Here is a 14461-nt window from a genome sequence, read left to right as displayed (position 1 = left end):
CCGCAGTCGTGTGTTATCCAGACAGGAACCGCCACATGTCCCGTCCAGACGACTTAACTAGTGTCCAGTGGCCACTGGGAGACGTCCTTGTAGCTTACTAACGGAAGGTGAATAAGAATTCCTCACAAGGAAGGACATCTGAGCAGGACAAAAGACACCCAACTTCCCACAACTTCCCACAACTTCCTCCTCCACAACTCCTTTTATCTAGCCATGGCGTATCTTACTCTAGTTTTAGGTAAATCCCCACAAAGTATGGAGGGAAGTCAAGTCAAGAAGACATCTGTGTACAGAGTGACACTACTTTAAGACAGCTATGTAAAAAGTCTAGAAAAAGGAAAGCCATAGCAGTAAAACTTCCCTGCACCAAGATTCATGATCGTCAATTGAGAAAATGATGGCAAAATCGGAGTTTCCAAGAACCGGCTGTGAAGAATAAACAGTTTTGTTCTACCTGGACACAGAGCAGCAACAACAGCTTTTTTTCTTTGAAAATGAATGCCACAACTTGATGATTTATATTTTCAAGTAAAGGAACTCACAAAAACAGACTTTCTGCCCTTTTCATGGTCCTATCTTAACAGACTTCCTGCATCTTCCAAGTACAAGGCCTTGACTTGGTATGTTTTTCCTTAATCTCAGTGATAAACTATGCATACGAAACAATGGCTTTAATTGTGTGTGAGCGGTTTGTAGGAGCAGCCACTGGGAACAGGCTGCAGGGGCGCATACAGCCATACTGCCATGCTAAAGCATGCGGCCTTTGTGTGAAAATGGCAGCCTTTGACCCCCAGTAGGGTAAGAGAGCCTTGACACCGAGAGAGACAGAGAGAGAGAGAGAGAGAGGGGGGGGGGGGGAGAGAGAGGGAGAGAGAGACAGAGATACTTTCTCTGTGTTTCACAGATGGAATTTCATTTCTCTGTCATCACTTTCTTCATGCCATGGGTGTGGTTCTTTTGTTTCAAAGAGTTTTCTTTTAGTTGCAGATAACTTCGGGAGATAGCTTGGATAATGGGCTGAGCTTTTTATAGAACAAGTGTAGAAGATATGAGAGATACGAAATAGTTGATTATACAGTATATTAAAACAACTGCATTTTAATGTACTCCGACCACACCTAACCCAACCCAGAACCCTATCTCAAGAAGACTAGCTGAACACAAGTCTGCCTGCTGCTGGGACTACTGTTGGCGACCAAGAGGAAATTGTCAGAGAACCCCTATCTTCACACACCCCACACCGATTATCTATAGGGATTTCAAGACATTTCTCATCGCTGAGATGAACATGTGAGAAGAGAATCAGCCTATCTCTCCTCCACATCGCCTGAAAGACCGTCGAGCAGAGCTGTCTTCGCTTTGTCTTTTTGAATTTGGACAGTTGACTTTTGTCCACAGCAGAGTGCCCTACAGACCCCAGGTGCCCGTCAGGGCTGTGCTGATAAAGAAGCAGCCAAAGTGGGCTGATAGGGAGTGATTGAGGGGAAATCCCCTTGAGGCCTCACAGACGACAGGTCACGCAGGAAGTGAGATAAGGCTCGCCTCATTAAGGCTGAAGAGAGGGCCACACAGGCCAAGACCTCAGAGGACCAGGAGAGGAGGGAGAAGCAAGGGAAGAAGAGAAGGATAAGGAAGAGGAAAAGAGAGAAAGACAGGAAGAATAAGAGAGGGATAGAGCGAGAGGGTGATGGGGAAATGAAGTGATAGTGGGAAAAATAGAGAGAAAGTAAAGATGGAGAAGAGAGAATGGAAGAGGCAGTAGAAGAGAGAGACAGAGAGGGATAGGAGAGGGGGGAACAAAAAAGAGAGAGAAAGAGAGGAAGAGGAAGGGTCAGCCCCCCACGGCTCCCGTTAAAAACAGGAGTACAATGGTGAGGGCTCCTTGGTGTGACGTTAATGACGGACACCTAAAGACAAACAGGGGGAAGTCTGGTCTGCTGGTGCACTGCTTGAGTAACGCAGAGGAAGGATACGGGGAGTGTTAAGTGCTTTTAGAACATCAACTCTCTTCAACATCAGTGCAAAACATCCTAAAATGCCTTTGAAAGATGGCGAAGGCCATGCCACTGTCACTCCACCCTTCCTACATCAGTCTGGACATCCTTGAACAGGCTAGGAATCCTCTGGAATGTGCTACAGCGTCGCTTAGATAAAGAGGGGAAGAATGAGGTTTTGACTGAGGTAGTCAGAGCGTTTCTGCTCTGTGAAGTGAGCCTCAAGTCAGTGCAAGGCACAAATTGAGCACGTCAGGAAACGGATCATGGTTTTAAGTGGCTAAAGTTACAGCGCATGGATAGAGAACGGGCTCTTGTAAGCCATTTCAGGACCAGAGAAAGTCACTGTCACCACTGTCATTTATCAAATTATACACAAATCTAACTTTTTCATGGAGGAAAAAAGAAAAAAAAGAAACTTCCAAGGATTTTTAGATCATACAGGCTGCTATTTTAAAACTAGAGTGTTCACATTTTAAAAAGTTAGTATTCACCTCACTGGCATACGCTTCATATCGGAAGCTGTGGGGACAGCAGCTCGCGCTTATTTACCTGGCAATTAGTCGTGGGCGTGAATGTGACATGAATATTCGCGATACGAATTACATGAGGGCTGCATGTGACAGCGTCACACATCATTGAAAACTGTACTAAAAGTCTAATGTATGCCTTACATGAAAATCAATCAAGCGCTCATTCGTTTTACGCTCATCAAACGCTTTGTTTTCCTTGAAAGAGTTTGTGTCTGTACTGTAACTGGCATTCAAAATCCACTTTGGAAAGGTTCTGCCTCTATATACAATCACCATCACGCAGGCGTCACATGTTTTACAAATTGTAACGCTGCAAGACAACTGCTTCTGTCAGGTCAACGCGATAAACTACCCCTACCCAAGTGCAAGTCGAGACTGAAGTTAATTTCGGAGCGTACAAGCATGTTAAGAACGTTTCGCTTTACTTACATTGACTGGCGAGGACGAGGATGTAAAGTCCTGCGAGAACAAAACCACTCAAAGCCATGCTGCGGACTCCTGTCCAGAAGGTGCCTGGTCCAAGCTGCTGCTGCAGAGACGAGAGGCGGACTGAGGGAGAGCCGAGGGAATGACTACAGCGGTGTGATGTGTACTCCACACATTACCCACTGTACTGAGGAGGAGGAGGAGGAGGAGGAGGAGGGACGGGCGCACGGAGAGGATTGACTGTATACAACTCAAGGCGGAGCCCTCGCTGGGGTTCAGAAATGTGGTAGCTTGGTGGTTTCTGGTTATTGTAATCCAGTTTAAATACAGTTTTAAATACAATATTTATTTCCCCTCAGATTAGCATAGTTTTACCTAGAATGGCTGCAATCAGTCTGCTGTAGCTAGTTTATTTTGTTTGTATGTTTATTTTCCAGATTTTCCTTAATTGCATTTCAATCAAATTGACATGCTGAAGAATGAATCATCCATTCATCATTCATTTACAGTCTGGATGGCTGAAATGACTGGATTTATCAGTTCAAACAACTTTACCCAGTTCATTTTGATTCTAATAAATGCTGGCAGGCTATATTGCATGGTGTAATGATTATATTTGGCAGGCATTTCGGCCTGTTCCACTCTCAAAAGTATTATTTGTTGAATCCCTTCCTCTGCAGTAAATCTTTCCTCATGGCAATCAAAACATCAGTCAGGTGACCACAGGCTCAGGTCATATGAGGGACACTGTGTCAGTTGGCTTGTTGTTGCACAAGTTCAATTTGTAAATCTCATCCTCAAAATCCTTGAGACACTGTACATTGCAAAGCCAACCACACAGCAAACATAGTTTTACAACTAACATTGTATCACACAGGCCTGTATTCTTATGAGCTGATTCTTCACAATGGCTAATTCCCAATAATTCAATGTTCTTTGCATAAACAAAAGCAAAGAATGATAAATAAATGCAAATAAATGCAAGAGGACCACAAAGCCCCTAAACGGAAACTTTTTTGTATCTACGTTTCTGGTCCAAATGAGAACGTTTTTGTTAGATTATTTTTGGGCTTTTTATGCCTTTAATTGGACAGGACAGTAGAGAGAATGACAGGAAGCGAGTGGGAGAGAGAGTCGGGGTGGGATCCGGAAAGGACCACGGGGCGGGAATCGAACCCGGGTCGCTGGTGTGTGGTGCAGGTGCCCCAGCCAGTCGCGCCACGGCTGGGGCCGAGAGAGAGAACGTTTTTGTTGTGCCCAAGACAGTTTCTGGTGAGGATGAACCCGCTGAAAAAAAAAAAAAGCAGCCTGACCAGCTTAAGGTGGTTTGCTGGTTGACTAACTTGTTGACCAGCTTGTTTGACCTCGCTATGATGGTTGACCAGCAAGACCATGCAGCAAAAATATACCTTCAGCTGGTTTACCCAGATTACGATGGTGATCTGGCGGTCATTTTAGGTGGTGTTGCTGGTCTACATTGCATAGCTTGCAGTATGTTGGTCATACTAGCAAATCAGTATGACCATCTGACACCAACAATGTTAAGCTTGACTGGCTGGTGAATAGCATCACCATCTTACTCCAGCTGTATCCAACATGACAGGCTGGTCACATCAGTATAGCCTAAACAGTTTGGTATGAATATGTGAACCTTTGCACCCCTAATTATTATTGTTATTATATTAATATACATATTATAATTGTATATATAACAAAATAGAGATGAATGTCAATAAGGTAATGTTAATGCTTGTGTTGATTGTGTTGATTGTTGATTGTTATGAGGCAATATTGGGTGAGGTTGCAAATCTACACAGTCAGTATGCTATAAGCAACGGCTGAGAAAGACAGAGATGACTACACCAGACATGAGAGAGCTGAGTGCATCCCAGCTCTACCCACATGGATCCTATCTGTGTTGGATTAGCACCAGGTCAGTGCTGAACCAACTTCAGGGTGAGCCGCTGATGGAACAGGATTCTGGTGATTTGGTGGTGCACCTAATACACACACATCCACTCGAGAGATGAAAAAGAGACGAGTCAGTAAGATTGGATGTATTTTTGTGTGTGCTTTCTGTTTGTCTGTGAGTGTGTGTGTGTGTGTGTGTGTACGACCTCCAACACTGAGCATACTGCTACAGTATGTGGTGTGTTGACAGGTTATGATCTTTGTGACAGCAGCCTGGTATTTTCACATCAAATTGGATGAGATTAAGTAGAATTGTTTTCAGTGCTCAATGTCGTAATACAGTATACGTATCATCAGGCAAGAAACTTTCCTACTTGTACATTTGGCTGACACTTTTATCCAAAGCAACTTACAAATGTCAGTTATTACGAGGGCCAATCTCCCCAGAACAACTCAGGGTTAAAGCAACTTATCTTAAAATAATGGTCCAACATCTGTTCAGTGGCTCATCAACTCATAACAGTGTATTCTGCAAAAGTGCTTTAGTGTTGCTTTAGTGTAAGTGCTTTGCTGAGGGACACAACAATGGTAGCCAGGAATTGAACTCACAACCTTTCTGGTTACAACTCTTTAGCCATTTCGCTACCACCGCCACCAAGAAACGTTTCATAACTTACTCTCAATCATACCAGTCACATTATACTCCCCAAAATATTTTTGGAAGATTGATGAAGACATTTTGGCTGTTAAGCATCTCTAGATGGAAAAGCACAAACGTCTCAGGATTTTCTGTTATTGTCATTAAACAGCATCCATCATTAGTCACTAGGAATAACATGATGATGGATGATGACGAGTGTCTAGGACTGGGAGTAATCTGTGACAGAGACCCGACTGTCCTGGCTCTGGTATTTTCTGAACTTCTCTGTCCTTTTGCATAGTGCATCCTGGTACTAAATTCGAGGCCTACAGAAACTAGACACAAGAACGCCCCTAGAATTGGACCCTATAATTTGAATCGAACAGCAAACTAGTGACAAATTGTAAACTTAATCATGTATAACTAATATGCATTCTCAATTGTCGTTGTTTGTGGAATTTTCAATGACAAGAAAAAAAAGGCTTTAGACTGCTTAAGAAACCGCAAAGGACAAACACAACCCTTGAACAGCCACTTGTGGTTGTATTCTGTTTATAAGGTTTGTTTCTATTACACGGTATTGCTTTGCACAGATGTTTGCACAGCTGTCTGTCCACATCTGTGGTTGTTATAAATAGATGTGATAATACTTGATGAATACATTTGACATGACTTGTCATTTTCTTTTTCCCATAAAGGGATTAGAGAGCCATTTTAATCTGATCTGTCACAAGAAATGCACACAATCTTGGTACTTATCATCACTCAAGCAAGCAACTAAAAGTGATTGCCCTGCATGGCTGGCAAGCCTGGGAAAAGGCTCTCTGTCATTATGAATGAAGTATTTGGTCAACGTCATTCTCTGTGTCTCTCACTGGCCTGTTCAGATGTTTTATTCAAGCTTATGCCACTTCCTTCTCTTAGGCAGTTTTCTTAACCCGGCCCAGGTCATGGGAGAGTTTTTTCCAGTGGCCTGAGTCAACCCCGACATGCTCAAAATATTATACTCTGAAGGTAAGCACCAAGACCATGCACATCAATTCCTAATTCAAAATGAATGAATACATACTGTACATACTGTACATATACACACATAAAATGTATTCTTGTAGTTGCTATATAGTGGCCACTTGGATATTTTCCCATCCACGTTGTACATATCAACAGGACACTCAGAAGATAACATTCAGGAGTATAGAAACAACAATGCAGCCCATTTGGGTGCTAGTTGACCTGTCAGTCCACCGTAATGGCCTGACACTTGTTATCAAAGGATGACCTCTCATTGACCTCTCATTAAGAGGTGACTCTGTGACGGTGGGAAGCACTTGCATCTTCCCATGGATAGATGGGAGATATACATAAAAGTGGTTTCAGGGGGATAGGGTTCAAAGGTGAGAGGTCAAAGCTGCGCACATCTCAAAATGGGTAGGAGGAAAAAGGTTGAATTTTTGACATATTTCTGATCTCTAAAGAGGAAGTGAAAATTATCCTGTGTTTGTCTTGCCTCAGGGGAGACTTGCGTCAAACTTGCGTCTAAGGATAAGGTCTGTCTAGATGATACACACAGACGGTCAGTTTTGGATGGAATGTTCCTGTGTAGATGTCCTTAAGTTGACATCATTCCTCTCTGACCTCATCAGGACTTTCCATGTCCACTGGACACAGTATCTAAAGTGGGCACTTTCTGAAGGAAGAGAGACGAACCCGGAGAGAGGCACAGAGGGATACAGCAATTTACCACCGCAAATGTGGCTCAATTAGCTCTCTGGAAACTTTTGCCATTGTCTTAACTCAGCAGTGAAATGTTGATTTATATTTGTTTGACATTGTGATTAAATGCTATTTATGTTCAGAGAAAAGTCTAGTTTGACTTTTGGTGAGAATAATTTGGAAAAAGTCAAAATTGAAAAGTTACCATCTCCTCAAAAAAATAAAATAATAATAAACAAGAGATGAGAAATTATTAATGCTCATGACATAAACTTTTGATTTTCTGTGAGCCACACACCTCGAGGCTGTGGGGTATCCAAAGCACAAGGGGTTTTAGGAACATTAAACCAGGCTTGAGAATCTGGACAGAAATAGACAAAAATACTTTCCCCTCATCTCTCATTCCCAGAGCTGCAGTGGACCCAGAAGACCCCAGAGAGAGAAAAGCTTTTATTTCAACCCTCAGAGCAGAGCAGAGAGAGAAAGGAGAGAGGGGGGATGAGAGAAAGAGAGAGGAGAGAGAGAGAGAGAGAGACAGGGCAGAGAGAGGAAGAGGAGAGGGGGGAGAAAGAGGAGAGAGAGGGGGAAAGAGAGAGAGAGCATCCACACACTGAAGCTGTCTCACAGCCATAGTTTTTTTTTACCCGTAATTCTGCATAATTGAACTCAAGTGCCTAGTGTTTTCACTGACTAATTAGCCCCATTAGATCCAGTCAATATGTTTCACATTCCATTACAGGGTCAGGATTCAGGAAGACCAATAGAAGCTTGTATGCACGAATAATTACCTTAAAATGCATGTTGAAATCAAAATATGTCAACATTAATCTATACTCTACTGTATATAACCTTTAATACTTAATACTATTCATACGGTCATATGGGTGCCTTCTTCAAAGCTTTTAAGAGTCTTGTCACTGTTTCCTGTTCCCTGCTGCTGGATGTGTCTCTGAGGTAATGCTCTTTAAAGCAAAGGGCAGAGAGAGAGAGAGAGAGAAAGAGAGATGGAGATGGACAGATGCATCTACACTTGTGTTGTTCTCCTAAAGATACTGCATTTACAGCGAGTATTCAGTTGGAACGTACGCATCATTCCATTCTGTGTAGATCCCATGACCATACGCTCATATCACATGACCATTATTGTCACATTGTACTTGCAGAATTGAACTGCACTACAGATGCTACCAAAGACAGCAAGGCCAGTACAGCTTGTAGGCTATTTCGGTCTCCGTGTTGCTTTCACTTCCGGCAGGAGAGAGTCAAGAAACATCAGACTGAACATGTCCAATCAGGAAAGGAACATGGATTTCCACATCATCTTTCTCACATGTTTGCAGATTCGCTGTCTACATTAAAGTTCAAACCCAAAAGGTTTTCAAAAAAAATATGGGGCCAGGCCAACAACATTTTCAAATAGTTCCATTTTAGGAGCTTGAAAATGGCAGAGTGGTGTAGATGTAGATGAAGATGGTGAAATGTAAAAAAGTGTAAGGATTCAAACAACTGGATGTCAAAGCTGGGGTGGACTACCACTAACATGGGCTTATTTGTGAGTACACGTAGGCTACATCCAGTTGTTTGAATCCTTACACTTTGGCATCGGGTCTGACTTCCCCTGCATTTCCTATCTCTCTCGCATCTCACATCTCTCTTTCCCATTATAGAATTATCTTCTTCACTTTTATTCTTCTTTTATCTTATTCACTACCTTTCAGTCTTTCTTTTTCTCATATTTTGTCGTACATGAACAATTCATTCTATTTATCTGTTTGATCCGATATTCAATTCAATTCAACCAATAAACTACTTAACTTATGGACTTTTGTTGTTTGTTTGTCTTAATTTATGTGTGAAAAGCGCTTTGGGTTGTATGTTTTGCTTGAAAAAAGTGCCATACAAATAAACACTAACTTACTGTAGTACTTTATTTATGTTAACTTCTTCTCTATCATTATTTATCTTTATCTTGTACAATTATTCTTATGTACATGTACTTTCTTTCTGACATCAGACATAAAAAAGACATATTTTTTCTTTCATCCTTTCTTTCTTTCTCTGTCTCATGTTTATTATCCATTGTAACTTTCTGTGTCTATCTTTGTTTCCTCTCGGCCCCTCTCTAGCCACACACACCACTTCTAATGAGAAAAGCGCCAAACAACCCAAGTGGCAAAGTGATGGATTCCCAGTTGTAAACTCTGACTTATTTTTAGAGGCAGTTGACATCTTAATTACAGATATGCCTGCTTCAGCAGAAGCTGTGAGGTATAGGAAACACAACTTCCTCCGAGTTCATCTGCAGAACCGAGGCTGACCCTGTGTGTCCAGTCGGTCACGCCGCGGTGGATATTGTTTTAAAAAAAAAATGTCCTGATTTATGACTGCTCTTCCCCATAAACACACTTCAGTGGACGACACAGGACACCGAGTGTAGTGCAGTAGCCAAACCACCACCGTCCCCTTCTAAAGTCGACGCACCACCTTGACGGATGCCTCACATCCGTACGTGTTTACCACTCGGGCCATTGGAGTATATGGGGGGGAAAGACCCCTGGGCTCGCTGCGAGCTGGAAGGACACTCTGAAGGAAGGAAAGAGGAAAAGAAGTCATTCTTTCCACGCTGGACCAAAAGCGCACATTGTGTGGGCCGCGTCTGCTGGAATGAGAGGGGGGTATTGTCCAGCAGCCATCAGGGCGGTGGCAGTGGGGGCTGGAGAGGCTCGAGGGGGTGGGGGGGGGGGGGGGGGTTATGTCTCAGGGTTATTTGGGCATTTTAATACAGAGAAAGGGGTAAGGACGCTGACATTTAAGACCACGTCTGAAATAGGAATTTGAATGAGAGCATTTGCATTTACAACTTTCCTTGGAATTTATCTCCTACATGCATATAGTACTTATAATACCATATTATACGTATTATAGGCCTACTTTTAGGTCCATATCTGGAGAAGAGATTGATAGAAGACAACATTTAGTCCGTTTAAATCAGATTTAGACTGCAGATTCACATCCTTTTCAAGTTCTTTTGTATGCATCTGTCACTCTTAATATTCTCCCCAATAATGACACTATTGTTGAGATTTCTTGTGACTCACAGTGATCTCTCTGTGTGTATGTGTCTGTGCGTCCTCATACCCTGCAAATATATCAAGAACAATCTGTTTCACCAATTTGTTACATTTTTGTAGACTTATTTTATGTGGTTACTCACTTCTACCCTCAACAATGTCCTTGCCAAAATATCCAAACCTGGTTGAGAGAGGTTTGTCCAGATTAACATTTGGTCTACAGATTAATCTGCCATAGATGCCATGTAGCGCTTTATCCTTCATGTCCTACTGATAGATTCATACCACTGCCTCTGTTCTTAGCAAGTTCCCGCCGAGCTCACTACAGTATGTGCGGGTGGCTGGGATATCACTGGGAAGGGACATTTTCACAGACCACGACTACCCGCCCAGGGGACTTCAGCATTCAGCGGAGCCATTAGTCTTTCCCTCTCTCTTGCTCTCTCTCTCTCTCTCTCTCTCTCTCTTTCTCTCACTCTGTTCTTCCATCTCTCTCGGCTCCCAGATGCTGGGGCAGGCTGAAGCCTGTGGGTTGTGTTGGTATGCGAGGTCGTCGCCTGGGTTGTGACCAGGCCGCATACGGCTGCTCCCCCCCTTGTTTGGAGTTTGTGTTTTTCCCATAGAAGCTTCCGCACTGCTACGGCTCTCCAGCTCCCCCCCACCACCCCCCGACACCCTGGCCGTCCCCCATCACCCTGTCAGTCATTGGGCTGCTTATTATTAGCCCGCTCTCCTATGGCTAAGCTGGCAAAGGCCCAAAGAAAACACAGTTGTCAGCTGGAGAGGCCAGCATGGAGCCCAACATCAGCCAAAGCATCCTACTCAACATGTAAATGGCCTTACACAAACACACACAGAAGTCCGCCTGGCTTACGGCTGGGTGAAACCGGTTGAAACTGACAAGGAATCTATTTAAGGTGTCTTGCTGTGAATTTGATACACACACTGACACACATGTGCTCATAATTCAAATGAATTCACTTTGTTAATATAATTTATATTTAACTCTTAAATCCCCATATAAAAGTATGACCCCTCAGGTCAAAGTCATGAACGGGTTACAAATAATCAGAATTTCTTTCGCTAATCTGCTACTGTGTACACTAGCTTCATCACACCAACAGCAACTTTGAACTGAACCTGTCTCATCTGACCTTGAGTAAGTCTGTAACGGAATACTCTATGGGCACGCCCTGTGTGCCGGCCTGGGCCTTAGTCTGTGCTACTGTGCGTTCCCTCTGAGAGCCATGAAACACAAACCAGCCGAGAGCGGCCCGCATTCCTTCCATCCCTCCAGAGGGGCACGAGACGAGCAGCCGGGGCTGGACTGGAGAGGCTAGTGAGGACGGAGTGGCATGGACGTGACCCCGGCGAGGGTGTGGCAAGTCAATAACAGGACGCTAGGCCTTCTGCATCGCCCTCTTGGAGCAGGGAGGGGGGGGCTCTTGGGCTCTTGGGCTCTTGGTCCCCCTCCCCGAAAGCTCTCCTCAGAGATGCTGCTTGTCATTTGTTATTTGTTTGGTGTTTGTTTGTTTTTGTTTTCCCCCCCAGGGTGTCATGATGACAGCATGTTTCCACCGGGTGGGCTTCAGAGCGAGGCTAGAGACCCAGGGGCTGGGCCGTTTATGTTATCGCTGGATATTAGCCCGCAAACAGAGGTTTCGTGCTCCAGGATGTCCCAAAGAATGATGGGCGTGAGTGCTGAGCCGGTGTTCACATGCTACTCTAATTAAAACAGGGCTTTCTAATGGTGCTTTTGTCTGAAGGCATGACTCTATGGTGGGGTTTCCTGTTGTCCAGAACTAGGCTAGTCCTAGTCCTGAGATGCCTATACTGTAGCTATCCTGATATGTGTATAGATATCAGTATCTCTGGGCTCACAGGGTTTACAAAAAGGTCAGTATTGATTACACAACTATATGGTGACGTATAGGGTCTTAAACCATAAACAAAAACATTTTTGAGAAATTTTCCTCTGGAAAAGGACATTATGCCAAGGACATTATTCAATGGTCCCACTCACCGTGGTCAGTATTGGACAGCGATAGCTCACAGACTAAATTCTTACTAACATGTTGACGAACGAAAACAATTTGATTGTGGTAACATTATACCTGCATAAGTTTAGTCAAAGACTTTACAGATAGTTTGTTGAAATGCAAATTCAGTCTTTAAAGTTGTTGTTGATCGTTTACTGAAGATGGGACCATCCAAGTAAAGAGTGATCCAAAACTCTCCTTAAAAGACCCTTTACAGTAATAGGTTAACTTTCAGACCCTCTCCAATGCACCCGTAATCACTTGCTTGTCCTCCTTACAAACAAGGCTTTATTTATAGTTCTTATCAGATGCTTTTAAGAGGTTTTTGATTAATAGCTTTATGCTGATACTGATACCAAAGCATTGCAAGCCATGTTTAGAGGTAATGTGATCAGAGCCACCCACACATGTCCCCTAAAATGGCAACAGAAATATTTGTTTCACTAGTCTCAAACATCAGAAACAAACATCAAAATGGAATGAATGTTTTCTCACACATCTTCTGAGGATGAGAAACACAGATTTATGTTGAGGGCTGTCTCGAGTAAAATGTCTTTGTGTTCATGAAGGATTTTTCCATGATCATATCCTTTTGCATCTAAAACAAACACGCTTTTAGAACAATGAACTCCCTTGTGTCAGACATGAATATCATCTAGTGTGCAGAACATGCTTCAGCTACCGTCAGACTCAAGGCTCAGCAATTCCGCTTCTACAACTTCCAAATGCAGTTAAGGGCTCAAATACTGAAATATAACTTTCCCAACTCCAGATGTTAAGAGTTGCCATGAAATGCACCTGTTTTGAAATAAATTAAAATCAGCATAGTTTTGCCTCCTCTTCTTCTTCATGTTTGATGGAAGTTAATCATCAATTAATTTGCAAAATAACTATGAAACATCTGATCCTACAAATGTCCAATAGTTTATATAGCCTACTTGCACATTGTGGGGTTGGGATGATGCAGTGCTTGTAATTGGAAAGTACTAAAATACTAATAAAAAATAAAACTGTACACATTAACAAAGTGACAAAAGACATGCACAACTCTCTTTTTTAATTCCTATTTAGGCCTATTTTGCTGTAGCCTATTTCCCTTGCAGGTTATAGTCTTTGGTCATTTGGGGGAGATTCCAAAGATACTGTAACTGCCACACATCTGGACTCTTCACAAAACAGTTAGAGCCTTTTCACTGTAACAAACACAGGAAGTTCACTCATAATGCATTTCCTCATCAGCCAGACCATGACCATAAAAGGAAAACAAATGGCAAAAGTTATGATGGAGTGACTTGATCCTCTATCATGAGCTACATGTAGGCTATGTCATTAAAATCAGAACAAAGGCCTTTGTGCTTTTACAAACAAACCAGAATCAGTTTCCTATGAGCTGTCTGTCATTGTTCCCCTGGCCAGCCCAGTAGTGAAACAGATCCTCTGCAGTGATTAGAGGGGACTCAGCTCTCCATTTTGAAGAATTCAAATGGCATGACTGGGAGAACAGACAGCTTAGGCATATTGTAACCTTGAGTTCATTAAGGCTAATAATTAGGTTCAGATATTACAAGTCTATTGCCATGCTGTTGACTGAATGTTGAATGTCATGTAGCATAGGCCTAATATTTTATTTATTTCTGTATCTGAATAAAACATAGCTTAGGCTATTCAATCTATTTGGCATGCTGAAAACAGCCACCCTGTAAATTCGTTAGGAAGCGCAAACAAACAAATGTATCTCTTAAACTGCGACTTCATGCACCAGTATTCACTTCATCTGATCTGACCCTGGCAAGGCTATCTTACCTTCCTCTTGAAACGCTTAACTGTCCTTTTAAAACACGCAGGCCAATGGCGCCATCTAGAGGACTGTAGCATTAGCTCAGCTTGCAAGTAGTCTTCTGGAACAAGTTTGGAGAAAGATTCGCTATTCATTAAATTCACCTTTTATAGTGACATTTATAGATACAATAATTAACTTCATTTGTGTGTGCATGTTTGTGTTTTGAACTCGTGGAAACGAACGTGTGATCCTCCTAGTCTGACGGTAATCGATTAGTCTTCCCGAAATATTCCCGATTGGTCCTTGGTTGTTAAGCAACCAAGTACGCCAAACTTGAGCGCTCTCCCTGAACAC

The 14461-nt window shown here is 42.8% G+C and overlaps 1 protein-coding gene across 3 annotated transcripts in view; it reads right to left on the bottom strand.

Annotated features, from left to right (window-relative positions):
- Nucleotides 1-3091, bottom strand: part of mcamb (melanoma cell adhesion molecule b) — a 39812-nt gene extending 36721 nt beyond the window's left edge. For all 3 annotated transcript variants that reach the window (XM_062521779.1, XM_062521780.1, XM_062521781.1), the window contains exon 1: nt 2957-3091. In XM_062521779.1, the coding sequence (XP_062377763.1) occupies nt 2957-3014 (58 nt within the window). In that variant the 5' untranslated portion in view covers nt 3015-3091. The remainder of the gene's footprint in view (nt 1-2956) is intronic.
- Between the last annotated feature and the right edge of the window lie 11370 nt (nt 3092-14461).

Source organism: Sardina pilchardus, chromosome 19 (assembly GCF_963854185.1).
Source record: "Sardina pilchardus chromosome 19, fSarPil1.1, whole genome shotgun sequence".
NCBI classification, from domain to species: Eukaryota; Metazoa; Chordata; class Actinopteri; order Clupeiformes; family Clupeidae; genus Sardina; species Sardina pilchardus.
The sequence above is the reverse complement of the archived record's forward strand: the minus strand, read 5'-3'. Positions and strand labels throughout refer to the sequence as shown.